Source organism: Balaenoptera physalus (assembly GCF_965194825.1).
Source record: "Balaenoptera physalus genome assembly, chromosome: 2".
Taxonomy (NCBI): domain Eukaryota; kingdom Metazoa; phylum Chordata; class Mammalia; order Artiodactyla; family Balaenopteridae; genus Balaenoptera; species Balaenoptera physalus.
Window position 1 is genome coordinate 149,714,486 of NC_138883.1, and position 17,296 is coordinate 149,731,781.

The following is a 17,296-nucleotide window of genomic DNA, read 5'->3' on the forward strand; positions in this document are numbered from 1 at the left end:
GCAGTGAAGGAGGCCGCCTTGACCCAGCCCTGCTCCCCGGTGACGGTGACGGCACCTCTGCCCCCTTCTCCCAGCCCGATGTATCCCCCCTTCCTGATCTCAGGGCCGAGCTGTCCCTGCCAGGGCTGCCTGCCCCTCCCCCCCATGCCTCCTGGGTGTGCTCAGATCTCACCATCTTGGAGACACCCCTGCACACACACTTATTTAAATTGCAGCTTCCCTGGGGATCACTTCCTGTCCTCTTTTCCTGCTTCATTTTCCTCCTTATCACATTTCTCTCTGTGTGTATTTTATTTAACTGTCCTGTTTATGTCTGCCTTCCCCATTAAGCTGTAACAGAATGTCCACTCCATAAAAACAGAGCAGGTATTGTGTCTGTTTTGTCCACCCTGCATCCCCAGGGCCCAGATCGGGGCTGGACACAAAACCTCCCTCTGCCAGGGAGTGAACAGCTCAGAACGTCAGCCCCACTGCAGTGTCGCCGGCCTCCCCCAGCCCAACCCCACAGGATGCAGCCATCGGGTCGCACATGTGGAAAAGTACCATGCAGCTCAGGGTGGGTCCCCTGAAGAGCAAAGTTCGGGGTGTGCTGACCTCCTGAGTCACACAGAACCGTCCACGGTGAGGGCTGTGAGGTGGGCCTGCTCTCACGGACGAGGAGAGGACTGACAAACGCAGTGAACAGTCCAACAACCACTTCCAAAGAGAAAGTCTCCAAAGACGCAGCATTCAGGAGGCCCTCGGGCTTTTGCAAGACCAACCCTCCCCCTGACCAGGATGCAGACGTCACACAGGAAGTGAGGGACACGCACCGAGCCCAGTGGGGAGGGACCGGGACTGTGGCCCTACAGCACAGGCCATGTGGCTGGCAAGTCGCTTCAACTCTCTGCACCTCTGTCTTCTCATCTGTAAAATGGGGATAGTAATGGTGTTTTTCTCATGATTGTGAATATTAAATATATTAAATACATACACACATCTATAGTTTAGAACAGTGCCTGGCACTTAGTAAATGCTATAGAAATGTTTGCTATTAATATTGTCAAGCATATGAAATTATGCCCCCAGACTAACAATAGATTCCTTCATCTCTCTAACAGGTATTTTATAGTTGCATATCAGGTAATTTTTTAAAATTATAGGACAAAATGAGCTTCTCATGTGTGAATATTTACACATTTTCACAATTTTATTTCATTGCTTTTTTAATAAATTTATTTATTTTATTTATTTATTTTTGGCTGCGTTGGGTCTTCGTTGCTGCGCACGGGCTTTCTCTAGTTGCAGTGAGCGGGGGCTACTCTTCGTTGTGATGCATAGGCTTCTCATTGCGGTGGCTTCTCTTGTTGCGGAGCACAGGATCTAGGCACGCGGGCTTCAGTAGTTGTGGCGCTCAGGCTCTAGAGGGCAGGCTCAGTAGCTGTGGTGCACAGGCTTAGTTGCTCCGTGGCATGTGGGATCTTCCCAGACCAGGGCCCGAACCCATGTCCCCTGCATTGGCAGACGGATTCTTAACCACTGCGCCACCAGGGATGCCCTATTAAATTTTTAAAGAAGGTTCCAGCTAAGCCCCCTTTTTCCACTATTGACTGTGACGTGGTTTCCCTCTCAGTGGATTCAAAGTGACTTTATCCAGGTCCAGTAGGGACTAACAGGGGAAGTGTGCTCTCCGGAGAGGGCAGAGCCAGGGCTGGGGGAGTGAAGAGGCCCATTACCAGACGTCCACAAAGGAGCGCTGAAGGTGGGCTCCAGGGGGGCCATCCACCGCTTCATCCATGAATTCATCCAGCCACGTTTGTGTGCATCCGCCAGGGCCTGGAATCCAGCGGGACTTGGGGGAGGGTAGCAGGATGGATGACAGGCTTCTGGGTCCGGACAAGACAGAGGACAAGCAGGGGCTGCCCTCACCCCCACGAGCAGCGACCGTGGAGGCCCCGCAGGAGAGGGAGGGACACAGAACTGGAAAGTCCTGAGGAGACCCCAGGCTAGTGGGAACACTGGGGGTGGTGATGGGGGAGCTGGGACCGTGGGGGTGGGGGGACCGCCACCAGGGCAGGGGGCAGAGGAGAGCTGGGAAATTCTGTTGCTGTCTCTGCCTGTTCTCCCAGATAGAGACCAGCAGCCCAGCCCACAGCCTCTTATCGGGGAGGGTCCGGTTGAGGTGGCCCAGTCCTGCCAGGTGAGGAGCTGATGGAAGCGGCCCTGCCAGATCGGCTTCCCTCCAACACCCTCTCCTTGCCTCCCCGTCTGCTCCCCAGGGCTGGTGGGCTGCAACCTGGAAAGCCAGCCTCCTCCTGGGGCCACTGACATCTGTGAGTTTAAGGAAAATTCTGGTGGAGCAACAGCAAAGAGGGTGCTCGGCAGTAATTCTGTGGTCTTAGGGCTCATCCCTCTCTCCCGTCAGCCCCTCCAGGAGGGACACAGAAACCCAGGTGAGGCCTGGGCTTCGCCTAGTCCCCCATTGCCTGTCCCCAAACAGGGTGACAACAGCCCCAGGAGGACAGGAGTCCACGAGCCAAGGGCAAACAGAAGACCCAGGAGTACAGCAGCTCATATGGAGAGTATGCCCTGGACCACAGTCACCTCGGGAAGCAGAATTTTCAGGCAGATCCAGAATTTTTTTTTTTTATAAATTTATTTATTTTATTTATTTTATTTTTGGCTGCGTTGGGTCTTCATTGCTGTGTGCGGGCTTTCTCTGGTTGTGGCGAGCAGGGGCTACTCTTCGTTGCGGTGTTCAGGCTTCTCATTGCGGTGGCTTCTCTTGTTGAGGAGCACGGGCTCTAGAGCGCCGACTCAGTAGTTGTGGCGCACGGGCTTAGTTGATCCGCGGCATGTGGGATCTTCCCGGACCAGGGCTCAAACCCGTGTCCCCTGTGTTGGCAGGTGGATTCTTAACCACAGTGCCACCAGGGAAGTCCCCAGATCCAGAATTTAAAATAAGTACAATAAATATTCTCAGGCAAGGGAGCGTATCAATGATAAAACAGAAACAAGGAGTCATAAAAAGAACCAAAGGGTGGAAACTATAACCATGGAAAGAAGAGTAATGGTAGATGGGACCTGCACACAGATGGTTTTGGTAGGATTGCATGCAGTGGGGAGGGGATGGCCCGGGGCTGGGGGATGAGCCAACCGTGAGGGGTGGGCCTGGCACTCTAGGCCCCTGTTAGAAGCAAAGGCCTAGATGCACACAGAACAGGAATGAATCATCGTGATAGTGCTGAGTGGAAATAAGAAAACAAACAAGGCCAACAGAGTAATATTAATCACGTAAATTAAAAATATGAAACTGTGTCAACAGGTGAGTGGATAACAAAACGTGGTCTCCTCAGCCCTAAAAAGGAAGGAAACTCTGACACCTGCTACACTGTCGATGAACCCTCAGACACTGTGCTCAGTGAAATAAGCTGGTCACAAAAGAACAAATATTGTGTGACTGCACTCATGTGAGGTCCCCAGAGGAGTCAAATTCCTAAAGACAGAAAGCAGATGGTGGGTGCCAGGAGCTGGAGGAGGGGTGAGTAGGGAATTAGTGTTAATGGGCGCAGGGTGTCATTTGGGGAGGATGAAAAGAGCTCTGTGGACGGATGGTGGTGATGATTGCACAACCATGTGAATGTACTTAATGCCACTGAACTGTCCACTTTAAAATAGTTAAAATGGTAAATTTTATGTTTGGTATATTTTACCACAATAAAAAAAAAATCTAATGAAGGTAATGAAAACAACACTGTGTGTTATATACACGGACAGGACAGATACCAATAAAAGGACACACAGTCTACCAGGATAAACAGACAAATGAGCCAAAGGGCTGCAGTGTGGGGCAGACGGTGACCTCTGCACGGTCCACAGAATGGCACCCACATCCTCGCCAAGGAAGGAGTGGCTGGCAGGTCAAGAGACGGGATTATCTAAGGAACCGCTTTTCCGAGAGCAGGGGCTTCCCCGCGCCGGCAGAGCCACCAGTCCTTCCAAACTCCAGTTCCCAAAGCACTGTCCGGGGTCCCCTTATCCTCTGCTCGGCTGCATCTGAAACCCGTCCCCACCTTGCTGGTCACCCGGCCACCCCTCCCCCCACACCCACGGCCATGGCCAGCTTATGCCCCTGCTGGGTGCGGGGGCCCACAGCCAGGCTCGTGCGTGCAGTAGGTGCTCAGCGCGTTTCTGTTGGGTGACAGTGAATGATGGGGAGGGAAAAGGGGGCGAGCTCTCTTGGCCTGGAAAAATGATAGGATGCTTCCATTCAAGGAGCCTGGTGGGATAAACCTCACTCCCAAACTCAGGAGCGTGAGAATGGCCACTCTGCTCGCCAAGGCCCAACGGGGGCAGAGTTGCCCTGGGTAACGTGACCATGCTTAGTCACTCAGCTAAGCCTGAGGACCACTGCTTCCCAGCCGGGCAGCCTGACCTCTGACACTGACTCGGCCTTCGGAGCCGTGTGTATACAGTGGCGAAAACAGGACTTTGCTGGAGCCCTTCTAGGCTTGCAATCCCGTTTCCAACCAGTGAGACAGACAGATAGGGGATGCCACCCAGCCCTCACCAGCATGCTGCCAAATTTTGGTTGATGTGTGCAGTTTGGGGAAAGACTGAGTCCGTCAGAACGCCCAGGTGGTGGGGGGAGGGGCAGTGCAGGGGTGAGGAGGGGGAGGGGCAGCTCAGGGGTGAGGAGGGGGGTGGGGGCAGCGCGGGGGTGAGGAGGGAGTGGGGCAGCGCAGGGGTGAGGAGGGGGAGGGGCAGCGCAGGGGTGAGGAGGGGGGTGGGGGCAGCGCGGGGGTGAGGAGGGAGTGGGGCAGCGCAGGGGCAATGCGGGGTGGGGGCAGCGCAGGGGCGGGATGGGGTGGTGGGAAGGGCAGCGCAGGCTGTGCCTGGCACAGGCAGAGGTGAGAAGCTGAGGGTTCCGTTGAGCAGGTTGTTGGCGGCTTTGACCTAGAGCTGCCAGGACAGAAGGGGGCGTCCTCCGCAGCAGCATAGGGCTGAAGGTGAGGGCGCCCATCAGGGCTCCTGGCTGCAGAGCAGCCCTGGGTGATCGTAAGGAGAGGCATTTATTAAAAGGAGACCAAGTGGCTGGAGAATCACTTGGGGAAAATGATCAGGAACCCAGAGGTGCTGGGTGACCACAGCCTCAGCCCAGATCCCGCCCGATGTGTAAATGGGCCGCTGCTGTCTGTGCCCAGGGCCCTGCTGGGACCCCTGCCCAGCCCTGCGCCCCCTTGCAGGGCTCAAGGAGAGCACATTCTGGCCTTTTAGGTTTTCGTAGAGGGAGGCAGGGTCTTACCTCCCACTAGAATGGCTGATTCCCCAGAGGTGAATAGGTCATTCTGATGCTGGACAACCATAAAACAAAAATGACCAGCAATGGCTCAGTGGTCCTGGATATTTCTAGACCCTGTGGGCCCCTCTTTTGCTGAAGCGGAATGATTGCTAACTGTTGTTTTGATTCTTCTTACCCCTGCCAGTGTTCTTTCAGATTTCCAGTTGTCAGAACCGTGCTGTGCACACAGAAAAGTTTCTTCCAATACCTTAGACAGTCTCGTGCCTTTTTCTCAGAGTATAAAAATGTATTAATTCCCTGAAACCCAGGAGTAAATATCCACGCAAACGTTGGCTCTAACAAACGAAAAGTTATTTTAACAAAGATTGATGTGCGGGCCCCAGTCCATGTACAGATTTGTCACAATGGGACACTGCTCAGCGCTTCAGCCTTTACAATAAATGGCCAGCTGTGTAAACAGCCGTCAGAGAGCTGTCCGGGGGTCAAGGTCAGCTGTGGTTTGGGCGGGGTGGGCAATGGCTTGCTGGGAGGTACCCAGGGTTGTGGGTCTACAGTTGGGCAACTCCACAATCGATGCCCTGGATGATGAAATGGGGCTTATGGCAGCAGCCCTTGGTCCTGAGCTGGAATTTCACATCCAGGTGACCCCAAGAGCGACCCATGTGTACGGGCTCCAGGAGGTCCCTGTGGGAGGGCGTTAAGGGTGATGGAAAATAGGCCCAGGGGGAGTAAGGCTTGAGGTGAGTGCATGATCCTTCACTCCTGGCCTGATTTATCCAGACTCGGTAAAGATAACCAGGCTCATGAAGGCCTGGCACACAGAAGTGGGAACGATCCTGAGAACACTCCTGAGAACAGGCTAGCTTGTCATTTCCGGGAAGCAGTCAGGTCTGGTGTCCCTAAAGGCCCAAGTGTGAGCTGGAGGATTTTCAAGCAAGCTTGTGATTCTTTCCACAAATTAGAGCCTCTCCACTTGCGAGCACCTGTCCCCGGCTGTGCGCAGGGAGTTCTGCAAGGAATACCCCCGGGACAGCGCATGAGGCCAGAAGGAGGGCCCAGCCAGGGCTGCAGGGCGCAACTGCCCACACGAGGGGCCGGCCGGCCAGCCAGGAGCCACCTCCCAGGCCCAGCTGCAGGGCTGGGTTTCCTGCAAACCACGATTCTGGAGCAGGGCCACCAAGCCGATGATGCATGTTTATGGTTTTCACTGTACTCCTGGGACAGCTGTGGGCCTCCTGGATCTAGAGCTGCTGGATCTGGAATCCCTGGCAGCTGCTAGTCCCCTAAAGCCTCCCACTGGCTTTGAGCAATTGGGGCTGTTTGTTCATCTCTCCTGTAAACAGTTGTTTTCCCAGTGACTGCCCAGATCATGTTAAATATCAACAAAGAGCTGCCTCCACAGCCGCTCGCAGGGCGTCTGCTTTAAATATTTAAGTAATTGCCTTTCAGTCCCTGAGTGACTTTGGCTCCAACTGCTGTGTCACTGCACTTGCCTCCCTGGTTATGGAGCAGCTGGATGTGTCAAAGCTCCTGTTCTCTCTCCTCTTCTTCACTCCCTGCCCCTGCTCGCGCGCGCTCTCTCTCTCGCTGGACATCCATCACTCAGGCGCTGGGTCAGATGTGTGTGGCCAGGGCGCACCCCTCCTCCCTCTCACATCTGGGGTGTGCGCTCCCACTCTTGGGGTCTGTGGCCGGGGCATCGCCGTCCTATCGCATCGGGACTTCTAAGCCATCCTCTGGTTTGCTCTTCATCCACATCAGGTTCGTGTGAGCCGTGTGGGTTTTCTTTTGGAGGCTCGTTGTGAAGCTCAGGAAAGAGGATTAAGAGCTCAGATAGCGACCTCGGCCCCGGAAGCTGGGCGGCCTCCCCGCAGGGAGAAGGGGTGCAGAGGGGCCGTCCTTGGGGGGCATGGAGCCCAGGGCTCCTGGGAGCTGGGGTTGTGCTGGGTGTCTCTGTGTCCGCGTGGCATCGGGTCATAACCACACACCTTGGAACAGTATCCCTGAAACCACAGCTTTATGTGGACTCAGCTGTGGACACTTCAGTGGATCTGGCCCCAAACGGGCACTATGGAGGAACCACAAGGCAATGATTTTCTCTAGCTCTCTCATTCCTTGGCTGGAGTTTGGGGATGAAACCACTGAAGGTCTCCATAGAAAAGTCGGGAAATTCAGAGGAAAGGGCAGGTGCTGCCTGGCCCCTAGCTGGAATCTCGTCTCCCTGGCCAGGAGCCGACGGAAGCCTCGGTGGAAGACAAGCCATTATCTTTCTCCAGCTTGGGCTGGAGATTTCTCACCTAAATTTGTGAGACCCCATGACAGTCATACATATCCTAAAAGCTATTGAGATCTTCTCAAAGCTAAACTAACTGAAATCCATTTTATCTCAAGAGCTACTGTGAAGCTCTCAGAGTAAAATGAACTTCAATTCACTTTAATTTAGAAATGGGCTTTTTAAAATAGATACATTTTTTAAAAAATACCTTTTTTTTTTAAACAGGGAGAAGGGGGTCACAGTTACAAATTGCAATTCCGGCTTGGCCCAGGTGGGGCATCACTGCGTCCTGGGGCCACTTCCCGTTGGCAGAGCCTGTTGTAAGTTGCAGCCAGTAGCCCACGAGCCTGCGTGGGAGTCACAGGTCCCCAGCTGTGCAGCCTCTCTGCTTCTCACTCCCCTCATTTCTTTTTTTTTTTTAATAACTTTATTTATTTTTGGCTGCATTGGATCTTCGTTGCTGCGCCTGGGTTTCTCTAGTTGCGGCGAGGCGAGCAGGGGCTACTCTTTGTGGTTGTGCGCGGGCTTCTCATTGCTGTGGCTTCTCTTGTTGCGGAGCACAGGCTCTAGGCGTGCGGGCTTCAGTAGTTGTGCCACGTGGGCTCAGTAGTTGTGGCTCACGGGCTCTAGAGCGCAGGCTTAGTAGTTGTGGCGCACGGGCTTAGTTGCTCCACGGCATGTGGGACCTTCCCAGACCAGGGCTCGCACCCATGTCCCCTGCACTGGCAGGCGGATTCTAAACCACTGCGCCACCAGGGAAGTCCTCATGCCCATCATTTCTAAATGGAGAAAATAATAGTATCTACCTCACAGTGTTCAGAGATTACTGTAGACCCTGTCCGTGAAATGTGGTGCCTGAACACGGTAAGCCAACAACAAACATGCTGGAGATACAGCCGTGACCACCAGCTGGAAAGAAGTGTTGTCTGGGCCAAGCGGGAAGCATCCAGGGCCGCACACAGGAGTCGGCGGCAGAGGATGAACTGGCTGCCGTGGTCCAGGCCAGCCTGGAGGCAGGGGCGTTAGCAGTCAAAAGATTTGGGAAAAAAACCAACAAAAAATGATTCTGTAAGCTGGAAAGCAAATGGATGGGTATGAACGGAGGAGAAAGAAAGGCAGAGTCCGCCTCTCAGAACATTGTCAGAGGGAGGCTGCAGCGGCAGGCCAGTCCCTACCCGAACCCAGAGGGGCACAGGCTGCGAGCTGGCAGGTGTGGAGAGGGGGGCGGGGATAGGAGCGCTGAAAAGCGCAGGACTGATAGGAAATCTGTTTATGAAGTGGCTCAGTCTAAGGCCCCCCCCCACCAAGGCACAGAACAATGACAACCTCAAGCCAAAAAAGGGGCTCTTTTTTAGAGAAATTGAACAAACGTCCCAAGACGAACTAGACTTCCAATGTGGAAGAATCTACTCTAAAGCTGTGCTTCTCAAAATATGTTCCTCACCATCAGCATCACCTGGGAACTTGTTAGAAATGCAAATTCCCAGGCCCACCCCAGACCTGCTGAATCAGCAGCTCTTGGCCTTGGGACCCATCCGTCCATGTTTTAACCATCCCTCCAGGAGATGGAGGCTACACTGAAGGCTGAGAGTCCCTGATCTAGAACAGAACTTCTCAACCTCGGCTGCATACTGAAATCACTTTGGAAAATGCTGATGCCTGGGGCCCCATCCCCCAGAGATTCTGACCTCATGGGTTCTGCATGTGGCCCGGGCATCAGGATTTTAAGACATTCACCAGGTCCAGCCAGGATGGAGAACCACTGGTCTAGAATAAGGCCTTCCTATTTAGCATGTACCAGCCATCAGCCCAATTGCTCATCCCACAGTGAAGCTTCTAGGCCACAAGCCCTGTGCACTTCATCAGATCTCACTGTCACCCTCCCCAGTTAAGGGAGAGGCCTCATGTCGTACAGACTGACTACAACTACAGGGGAACAACATACCAGGCACCCAGGACCATTGGCCTGGAGCTTCACTCTCAAATATGAAAGGAGGACCAAGGGTCCCCAGGCACATAAGGGAGACCAGCCATGTGAATGAGAAATATGAAGATTAGCAAGCAAAACAACCAACCCTATAGGAAAAAGAAATAATGCAGGGATCACAAGATAATTCCTAAAAATTCTCATATCCTCAGAAGGATATGAGAAGTTATTAAATCTGTAAAACAAAAACTGATGCTATGAAAAGGAAATAATTGCATAATCAAGAAGAAATCTTAGAAATTAAAAATATGATTTTTTAAATAAAACTTTCAATAGAAGAAAATTAGGAAGCTTCCCAGATGGTAGGACAAAAATGAGAAAGAAACCAAAAACATGAGAGAGAGGGAAAAAAAGAAATAGCAGTTCAAACCAGGATGTCCAACATTTGACTGTTACAGCTGCAGAACAAGCAGAGGATACTGAGGGAAAGAAAATAATCTCAGATATACTAGAGGATATTTTCTCAAAGGCAAGAGATAGAAGTCGTCAGACTGAGGAGGCCTACGAGTGCCACTCTGGATCTATAATCAAACATCCACAACCAGACACAGTCTCATGAATTTCAGAACATGAAGAATGAAAGGCAGGTGCTGAAAGCATCCAGGGAGAAAATTAATTAATACAATCAGACTGCCTGTAAAGAAATAAAACCCAGACCTCCTCAGGGAGATTGGGTTCTAGAAGAAAAAGGCCTTCCAAGGTTTGGGAGGAAATATTTTGAACATAGAATTCTATACCCTGGGCTTCCCTGGTGGCGCAGTGGTTAAGAATCCACCTGCCAATGCAGGGGACACGGTTTCAAGCCCTGGTCCGGGAAGATCCCACATGCCGTGGAGCAGCTAAGCCCGGGCACCACACTTCTGAGCCTGTGCTCTAGAGCCTTTGAGCCACAACTACTGAGCCCTTGCCCCACAACTACTGAAGCCCTCTCTCCTAGAGCCCGTGCTCCACAACAAGAGAAGCCACTGCAATGAGAAGCCCACGCAGTGCAACCAAGAGTAGCCCCCACTCGCTGCAACTAGAGAAAGCCCGCACACAGCAACAAAGACCCAACACAGCCAAAAATAAAAAAATAAATAAAACAAATTTATAAAAAAAAAAAATTCTATACCCAGTGAAACAATTCTCAAAAGGATTCGGACTAACAAATGCAGTTTCCAGACATCTGGAAACTTAGAAATTCTGCCACCTTTTCTTATAGAGTCTCCTGAGGAACTACTCCAGCAAAACAAGGAGGAAAACCAAGAAGGAAGGATCCAAGAAACAGGCGCTCTACCCTGGAGGCTCGGTGGAGGGAAGTCCCCGGATGACACGGATGCCCTGGCCTGGGGCCCCTGGGTCAGGATGTGAGCCTTCAGGAGGCTCTGGGATGGGTGTCCCCAGGCAGGGAAGACTCAGTGCAGCAGGATAGTGTATCGGCCAGTGTCCAGTCAGGAAAGCAGAAACTCCTCTACATATTTCCAACAGAGGGGGTTGAAATCAGGAACTTGCTTTAAGACATATTGAAAGCGACTCACAGTTTCTGGTCTGACATGTAAGGAGCTTGGAAGTTATCACTCCCATCTTCACAACAAGAAAAAAGCTGAACCAACTGAAAATCAACAACTCCTCTTAGATCTACAGGAGAACTAGGGTCACAGGTAAACCACTGCCCCAAATATTGGAGAGACAGACAGGTAGGTATGGAGAATCACAGCTTACTGGAGGCGAAACCCAGGAACAAAAGCCTCTGTGGACCAGCACCAGGGAAGAAAGACCCAAACTGTCCCTCAAGGGCTGGAGCCCCGGTGTGGACCATCTGAGCGGACTCCAGCCTTAGGTGGGGGGCCCACACTTTCACGAGTTTTACCTACAGGGAAGATCAGAGCACAGTCTTCCCTTGTGCTTCCAACAGGGGGATTAGAAAAGTAACCATTCTGGGGACTTCCCTGGTGGTCCAGTGGTTAGGACTCTGCACGTCCACTGCAGGGGCACGGGTTCGATCCCTGGTTGGTGAACTGAGATCCTGCATGCTGTGCAGTGCAGCCAAAAAAAAAAAAAGAGAGAAGTTGCCATTCTGAAATATTTCCAGAGCATTCTGTTCTTCTTAACTGAACATGTGGCCGGATTTTGAGCAAGATGAATGTGTGGAAGAATCCTTCAGCCTTGAGGCTAAAATCGTTCTCCTTTGTGTGACTTGGGAAAGCCATCAGCCTATAGAGAAGGAAACCACGTAACTGCTGTGGACAGAGAATGTCGCCTGCCATTTCAGTAAACAGAAGATGTTGCTGTGGCCACCAAGCCTAAAGCCACCAGCACTGCAGCTGCCCCACCCCATGTGCCCTGTGGGGATTCGGGATGGAGAAAAACAGGATACTGGCCCTAAGTAGTTAAGGTGTATAACAAAGGAATAAATTCAATGCGCCCAGACTCTTGCATCTTCCCAAACATAAAAAAAGCATTAAATCATTAACTTGAGATGTCTGTTTTTGTGATTAGCAGTAATAGAACAGTCCCTCAGAGGGATCTGAGAGGCTGTCATCCCAGGCTATAGTCCTCAGTAATGCCCCAAGTAAAACATAATTCTCAGCTTTTAGATTGTGCTTTTTTTTTCTCAGTCAACACTATTGTGAATAGTTTACAGAGTTGTAAAAATGCCAATGTTGTTTACTTGTTTTCAATACCTAGATAAAACTTAACAAAGAACAGAAAACTTAATTATGGCTGTCAAACAAAATGTTATAAATCTCTGATGCCGTAAAAGGAAAACCCAGCTGATGAGGGAGCGACAGGGAAGGGAGGTGGAGGAAAGAGCAGGGTTGCCGTGGCCTCTGTTATGTGGTGAAAACTCAACACTGCCTACAGTGGACGGAAAAGCAATGCGTTTCAAGGCTATATATATATATATATATAGCTGCAAATGTAACAAGTATGAAAAATAAAAAATTATGATTTGGAGGAGGTGGGGTTAAAGGTAAATAAGTGAAATTCTCATTTTTAAGAGTGTAGAATCAGTAGAGATTGTCTAAAAATGACAAATGAAGAAGTAAAGATATCAGCATACTGCCAAGAGTTGTGATGGTGAACGAATGGATCCTTTTTAAGGATGGGAACAAGGCCAAAACTGCAGAACTATGTCACAGACGTCATTTAACCCAGAGTCCCCGAGGTTGGGGTGTGGGGTTGGCTGCCCTATCACCTCTGGACAGTTTTGTGCTGTTTTGTTTTTTTCCTTTGCCATTTGCTTCCAGAGGCATTTACACAAGTTTTTATGTTTCCTTGAGCTATTAGAGGTTGCTAGAAATTTTTCTGGGCCTGTTTGTCTTACTGTAACCATCACAAAGCTGTGTGTATCTTCACAAATTAGGTGTGGTTTAGCTTCTCAAATTAGCACTTTTGCCCAAGGGCATGTTTGCCTTCTCTTTCTTGCTTGCTCAGGGAGGGGAAAGTAAGCCTGGGTATAGCTTTAGTTGACCTCCGAGGGCCAAGCTGGCTGTCCTCAGGCCCCAGCACCTTCCTGCAAGGCTGTGGCCTGGTGAGCACCTGTGAGGCGCTGGACCAGATCTTGCCGAGCACGGAGGCAGAAGAGCTGGTCACCCGGGAGCCGGTCACGGGCACTGCGTGGCACTCACATCCCTGTGGCCCACGGCCCTGTGAACCCAGGCAAGCTCCTCTTCCTTTCCAGTGTCCCCTTCCCAGTTTGTGGGACAAATGGTGCCACATCTTGCACAGGCACCTTGTAGGCAGTGGTCCCCTCACCACCCCTGCTTGTCAGGGGTCTCCTTGTGCACCCGTCTCCACCCAGGGCTGCCTTGGGTCTCCAGCACCTCCTTTCTCATCCTCCACCCAGGAGTTCGCCCTCCTTCCACTTCCAGGGCCCGCGTGCCAGGACTTGCAGCCACCTGTTTTGTCTCCCCGCATCTGAGTGCCAGCCGTCCGCTGGCATTTCCGGCATATTGCTCTTCCTTGTCCTCACTCTGCACACGACTCCTGACTTTGCCATAACTCCAGGTACTGGCCTGCTCCTTCTGGCCCTGAGTCCCCCCAATTTCACTTCAATACAGGCCATTAGGTGACCCCTTGTAGCCATGCTGTAAACAAGGGGACAGACAAGACGTGGGAGGAGAGGACAACTATCCTTCTCAGCAAACACTTACTGTGTGCCCGATATCGCTCGAGGCATTTTATGTCTGTGAACTCATTTACTCCTCAGAACAACCCAATCTTATCTCCTTTCTACAGATGAGGCTACTGCTGCACAGAGAGGTTAAGTGACTTTCCTGAGGTCACACAGCCAGGAAGGGACAGAGAAGGGGTTTGAATTCAGGCTCCAGAGTCCAGGCACTTAATGTCTACACTCTACTGCCCCTCCCTGAGGGTTGCTGGTGATCTTGGCCTGGGGTAAAGACGAATGCCACCTGATTGCCCTCCTACCTGATGCCCGGAGCCCAGAGGAGGGTACAGACAACCCCTTGATGTCCCTGCGAGGGCCTAGATATTTAAATATTATCTCTGTTAGGTTCCCGGGGCTGCTATAACCAAGTCCCACAAACTAGTGGCTTAGAATGACAGAAATTAGTTGTCTCAGAGTCCTGGAGGCCAGAAGTCCAAAATCAAGGCGTCAGCAGGGCCACGCTCCCTCTGAAGCCTCCGGGAAGAATCCTTCCTGTCTCCTCAGCTTCTGGTGGCTCCAGGTGTGCCCTGCCTGGCAGCTGCAGCCCTCCAGCCTCTGCCTCCATCATCACTGGCATTCCCTGCGAGTGACTCTTTCTTCTCTTCTCACACGGACGACAGTCATGTTGGATTACGCCCACCCTCATTCAGTAGGACCTCACTTTAACTTGATCACGTCTGCAAAGACCCTGTTTCCAAATAAGGTCACATTCACAGGGACTGGGGGTTAGGACTTGAATACATCCTTTGCAGGGACACAATTCAACCCATGCTGCAATTATCTTTGTCCTGGGTTGTTCTTTGTGTGTGATGGATAACTAGCATAATTTCCAGAATGTCCAGCAATGCCCCCTCCAGCACATAAGCTACCTCCTTAGAAAAAAAAAAACAAAATACTTTTTTTCTAAGGGGACATAAGGGGAGGTTTGCTTTTCCCTCCCTGATGGTGTGGCAGGAAAAGTGGGGCCAGAGGACAGCCATGTCCTGGGTCTCGGGTGAGTCCCTGGGAATGGGCCACCAAGTGAGGGTCCTTGGCTTCACGTGGGAAAGTATTCAAGAGCGAGAGGTAGTAAAGGGAAAGCAGGTTTATTAAGAGAGATACACGCTCCATAGGCAGAGTGTGGGTGTCTCAGAAAGTGAGAGGCCCTGAAATATGGGATGGTTAGTTTTTAACAGGCCGGGTAGTCTCACAGGGTAAGGAACGGGAGAAGGGGCGGGGATTTCCAGGACTTAGACCACCGCCCCCTTTTTGGCCTTTTATGGTCAGCCCTGAACTGCCATGGCGCCTGTGGGTGTGGCTTAGATGCCAGCGTATTACAATAAGGTATAACGAGGCCCAAGGTCCACCGGAAATTGGACCTTCCGCCATCTTGGGCCTAGTGAGTTCTGACGGTTTATGTCCTGTCCTCCAGGGCTCTGTCCTTCTTTTAATGGTCGTGCCCTGCCTTCCCTCCTGTCTCAGTGGAAGTTAAGCAGCAGTTTGGAGACAGGACGTGCAGAACCGGCGGCCACCTGGGTCCATGTGAAGGGAGGTGGCAAACGGAGGGGATGACGGAGAGACGCCCTCAAGACCCTGCTGAGCACGAGCACGGACTGCCCGCCACCCGAGCTCCCGTGTCCTTGAGAGGTAAGAAAACGTCCTCACTGCCGGCGCCGCTGCTCACTGGGCGCTCGGGCAGCACAGCTCCCATCGGTCCAGCAGCCTTCTTTTGACCAGCGCGCCTCTGAGCCGGGTCTGCAGCTCAGCTCGCCCACAGGGGGCTCCTCGGGCTTCCGGGCTCCCGGGCTTCCCGGGGGCAGGGGAGCCGGCAGGCCACAGCGCCTCCGAGCCCCGCTCGTGGAGAGGGGGCGCGTCGTCTGAGCGGGCCACCCGCATGGCTGCCAGCTGCGTGGTTGATGGTGACACGTGGCTCTGAGGCTGCCGCTTCCGCCTCGCGACCCGCCCCTGCCCGGCCCCAGACCAGGGTCTACTTTGTTTCCGTGCCTGCAGGTCCTCTGGGGCTCCACCCTCTCCCTTTCTCTCCACGGATTACCTCCCCCCACTCCCTATCCTGGGCGAAGTTGATCTTTGTCACGTGCCGGCCTCGTGTCTTCAACTTGGAAACATTGGCACAAGGTTGCCTTTGTTTTACTCCATCTAGTTTCTGGAGTTGCGGCTCTTGTCTGGGAATACATGTAAGAAAGGATGCGCTGAGAGTGGTCCCCTGGAGGGGGCGCGGGGTCAGGCGGTGACCGTAACAGGACACGGGGAAGACCCGACTCTCCCCGAAGGCGTCTGGCCTTCTGGGTATCTGTCAGGATGTGCAGATTCCTCAGCCTGTGCACGTGTGACGAGGGCTCTTTTCCGGACCCGTGTAGCACGGCAGTAAACAGGGTTTTGTTTGCGGTTTAAACAAAGGGAACAACCAGAGGAGGATTTCGCTTTGGTGAACAAAGAGGACACAGATGCGGGTTTTCCTTGGGACCCAAATCCACTCCCAGCCAGGTTTCGTGGTGGCAGCTGGAGGGAGCCGTGGGGACCCAGATGTCTTTGCCACTGTCCGTGCCTTTCTTCCCCGTGGTGCCCTCAGGGACTGCCCCTGGATCTGAGTTCTGACTGTTTACTGCTCTGGAATTTCCGTTTTGCTGGTTTGTGGGGTGGCTGCTGCAGCCCTGGGGCTGTTGGGTGTGGGTTTCCTCAAGTACGGCGATGTTTATATCCATCCATGGCTCTGCAGCATTTTTTGGAAGAGAATTAAAACCAAAGTAACTGCCATGATAAACGTCCATACCCTTGACTCCTATCAGACCTTCTGGTAGAACTTGGAACTGGTCAGTTCCAAGGAGGATAAACTTAATGATAATAATACTTTGCACTTGGTCTAGCAAAAATATTTTGAATACGGTGGAGGCAAGGATATGAATGTTTGCTTGGCGCTATTTATCAGGAAGTGCTTCTGCTTGTTTGTTATGTTAGGGCTTTGTATACAGAAATCAATTTTTCCTCTCTCACCAATGGGGGGGGCCACATTTCTTGCCAGTTGCTACATCCAAAGTTTAACAGGAAGTTGCCGTTCATATTTAAATGGTATATTTTAAAAACATATCTGTAAATAGCTGAAGACAGGACGGCTGAAGGTGTGGAGTTGTTTAATATTCTCCCTGACAGGTATTTTTGCTCGTGAAATTACATCTCAGTAGTTGTGAAACAGGAAATTTAAAAGCACCAAGTCCAGGAGATGGTGACATTTTAATGCTTACCCATCTTTGAATCTGTGGAGGTTCAGAGATACTCAGGGGATAAGGATTTTTTTTGGTGGGGGGAGGGTGGCTCTGAAGAATTATTCTTAGCTGTATCCAAACGTATAATAGGAGAGCAGGAGATAACCTGGGAAAAGCAAAGTGCATATCAATATTCTCCCCTAGTTGACAGGGGGGGAGAAAAAGACCCTTTATATGCAGCATGGTAGCTGTCTTTTCTCCAATAATTATTAAGAGTTTTCTTGCAGATCTTTCACTTCCTCCAGGGGCCATCTCCCCGCTGTGTAATACATCACCTATGGGGACTCTTTGGCATCAATAAAACAGCACCAGAATGATGGGTTGGAGCTGTACACATCCC

At 51.8% G+C, this 17,296-nt stretch overlaps 1 protein-coding gene across 8 annotated transcripts in view; it reads left to right on the forward strand.

The window, feature by feature from the left end:
* TM2D3 (TM2 domain containing 3) overlaps window positions 1-17,296 on the forward strand; it is a 187,458-nt gene that overhangs the window by 95,535 nt on the left and 74,627 nt on the right. For 6 of the 8 annotated variants that reach the window (XR_014260302.1, XR_014260303.1, XR_014260304.1 and 3 more), the window contains one exon: window positions 15,108-15,322. Coding sequence is in view for 1 of the 8 variants with exons in the window: in XM_082448828.1 (XP_082304954.1) it covers window positions 7,782-8,166 (385 nt within the window). In the remaining 7 variants the exon portion in view is untranslated. Of the gene's footprint in view, window positions 1-7,781; window positions 8,182-15,107; window positions 15,323-17,296 lie in introns of those variants that run through there. The other 2 variants (XR_014260308.1, XM_082448828.1) reach the window with 2 other exon arrangements.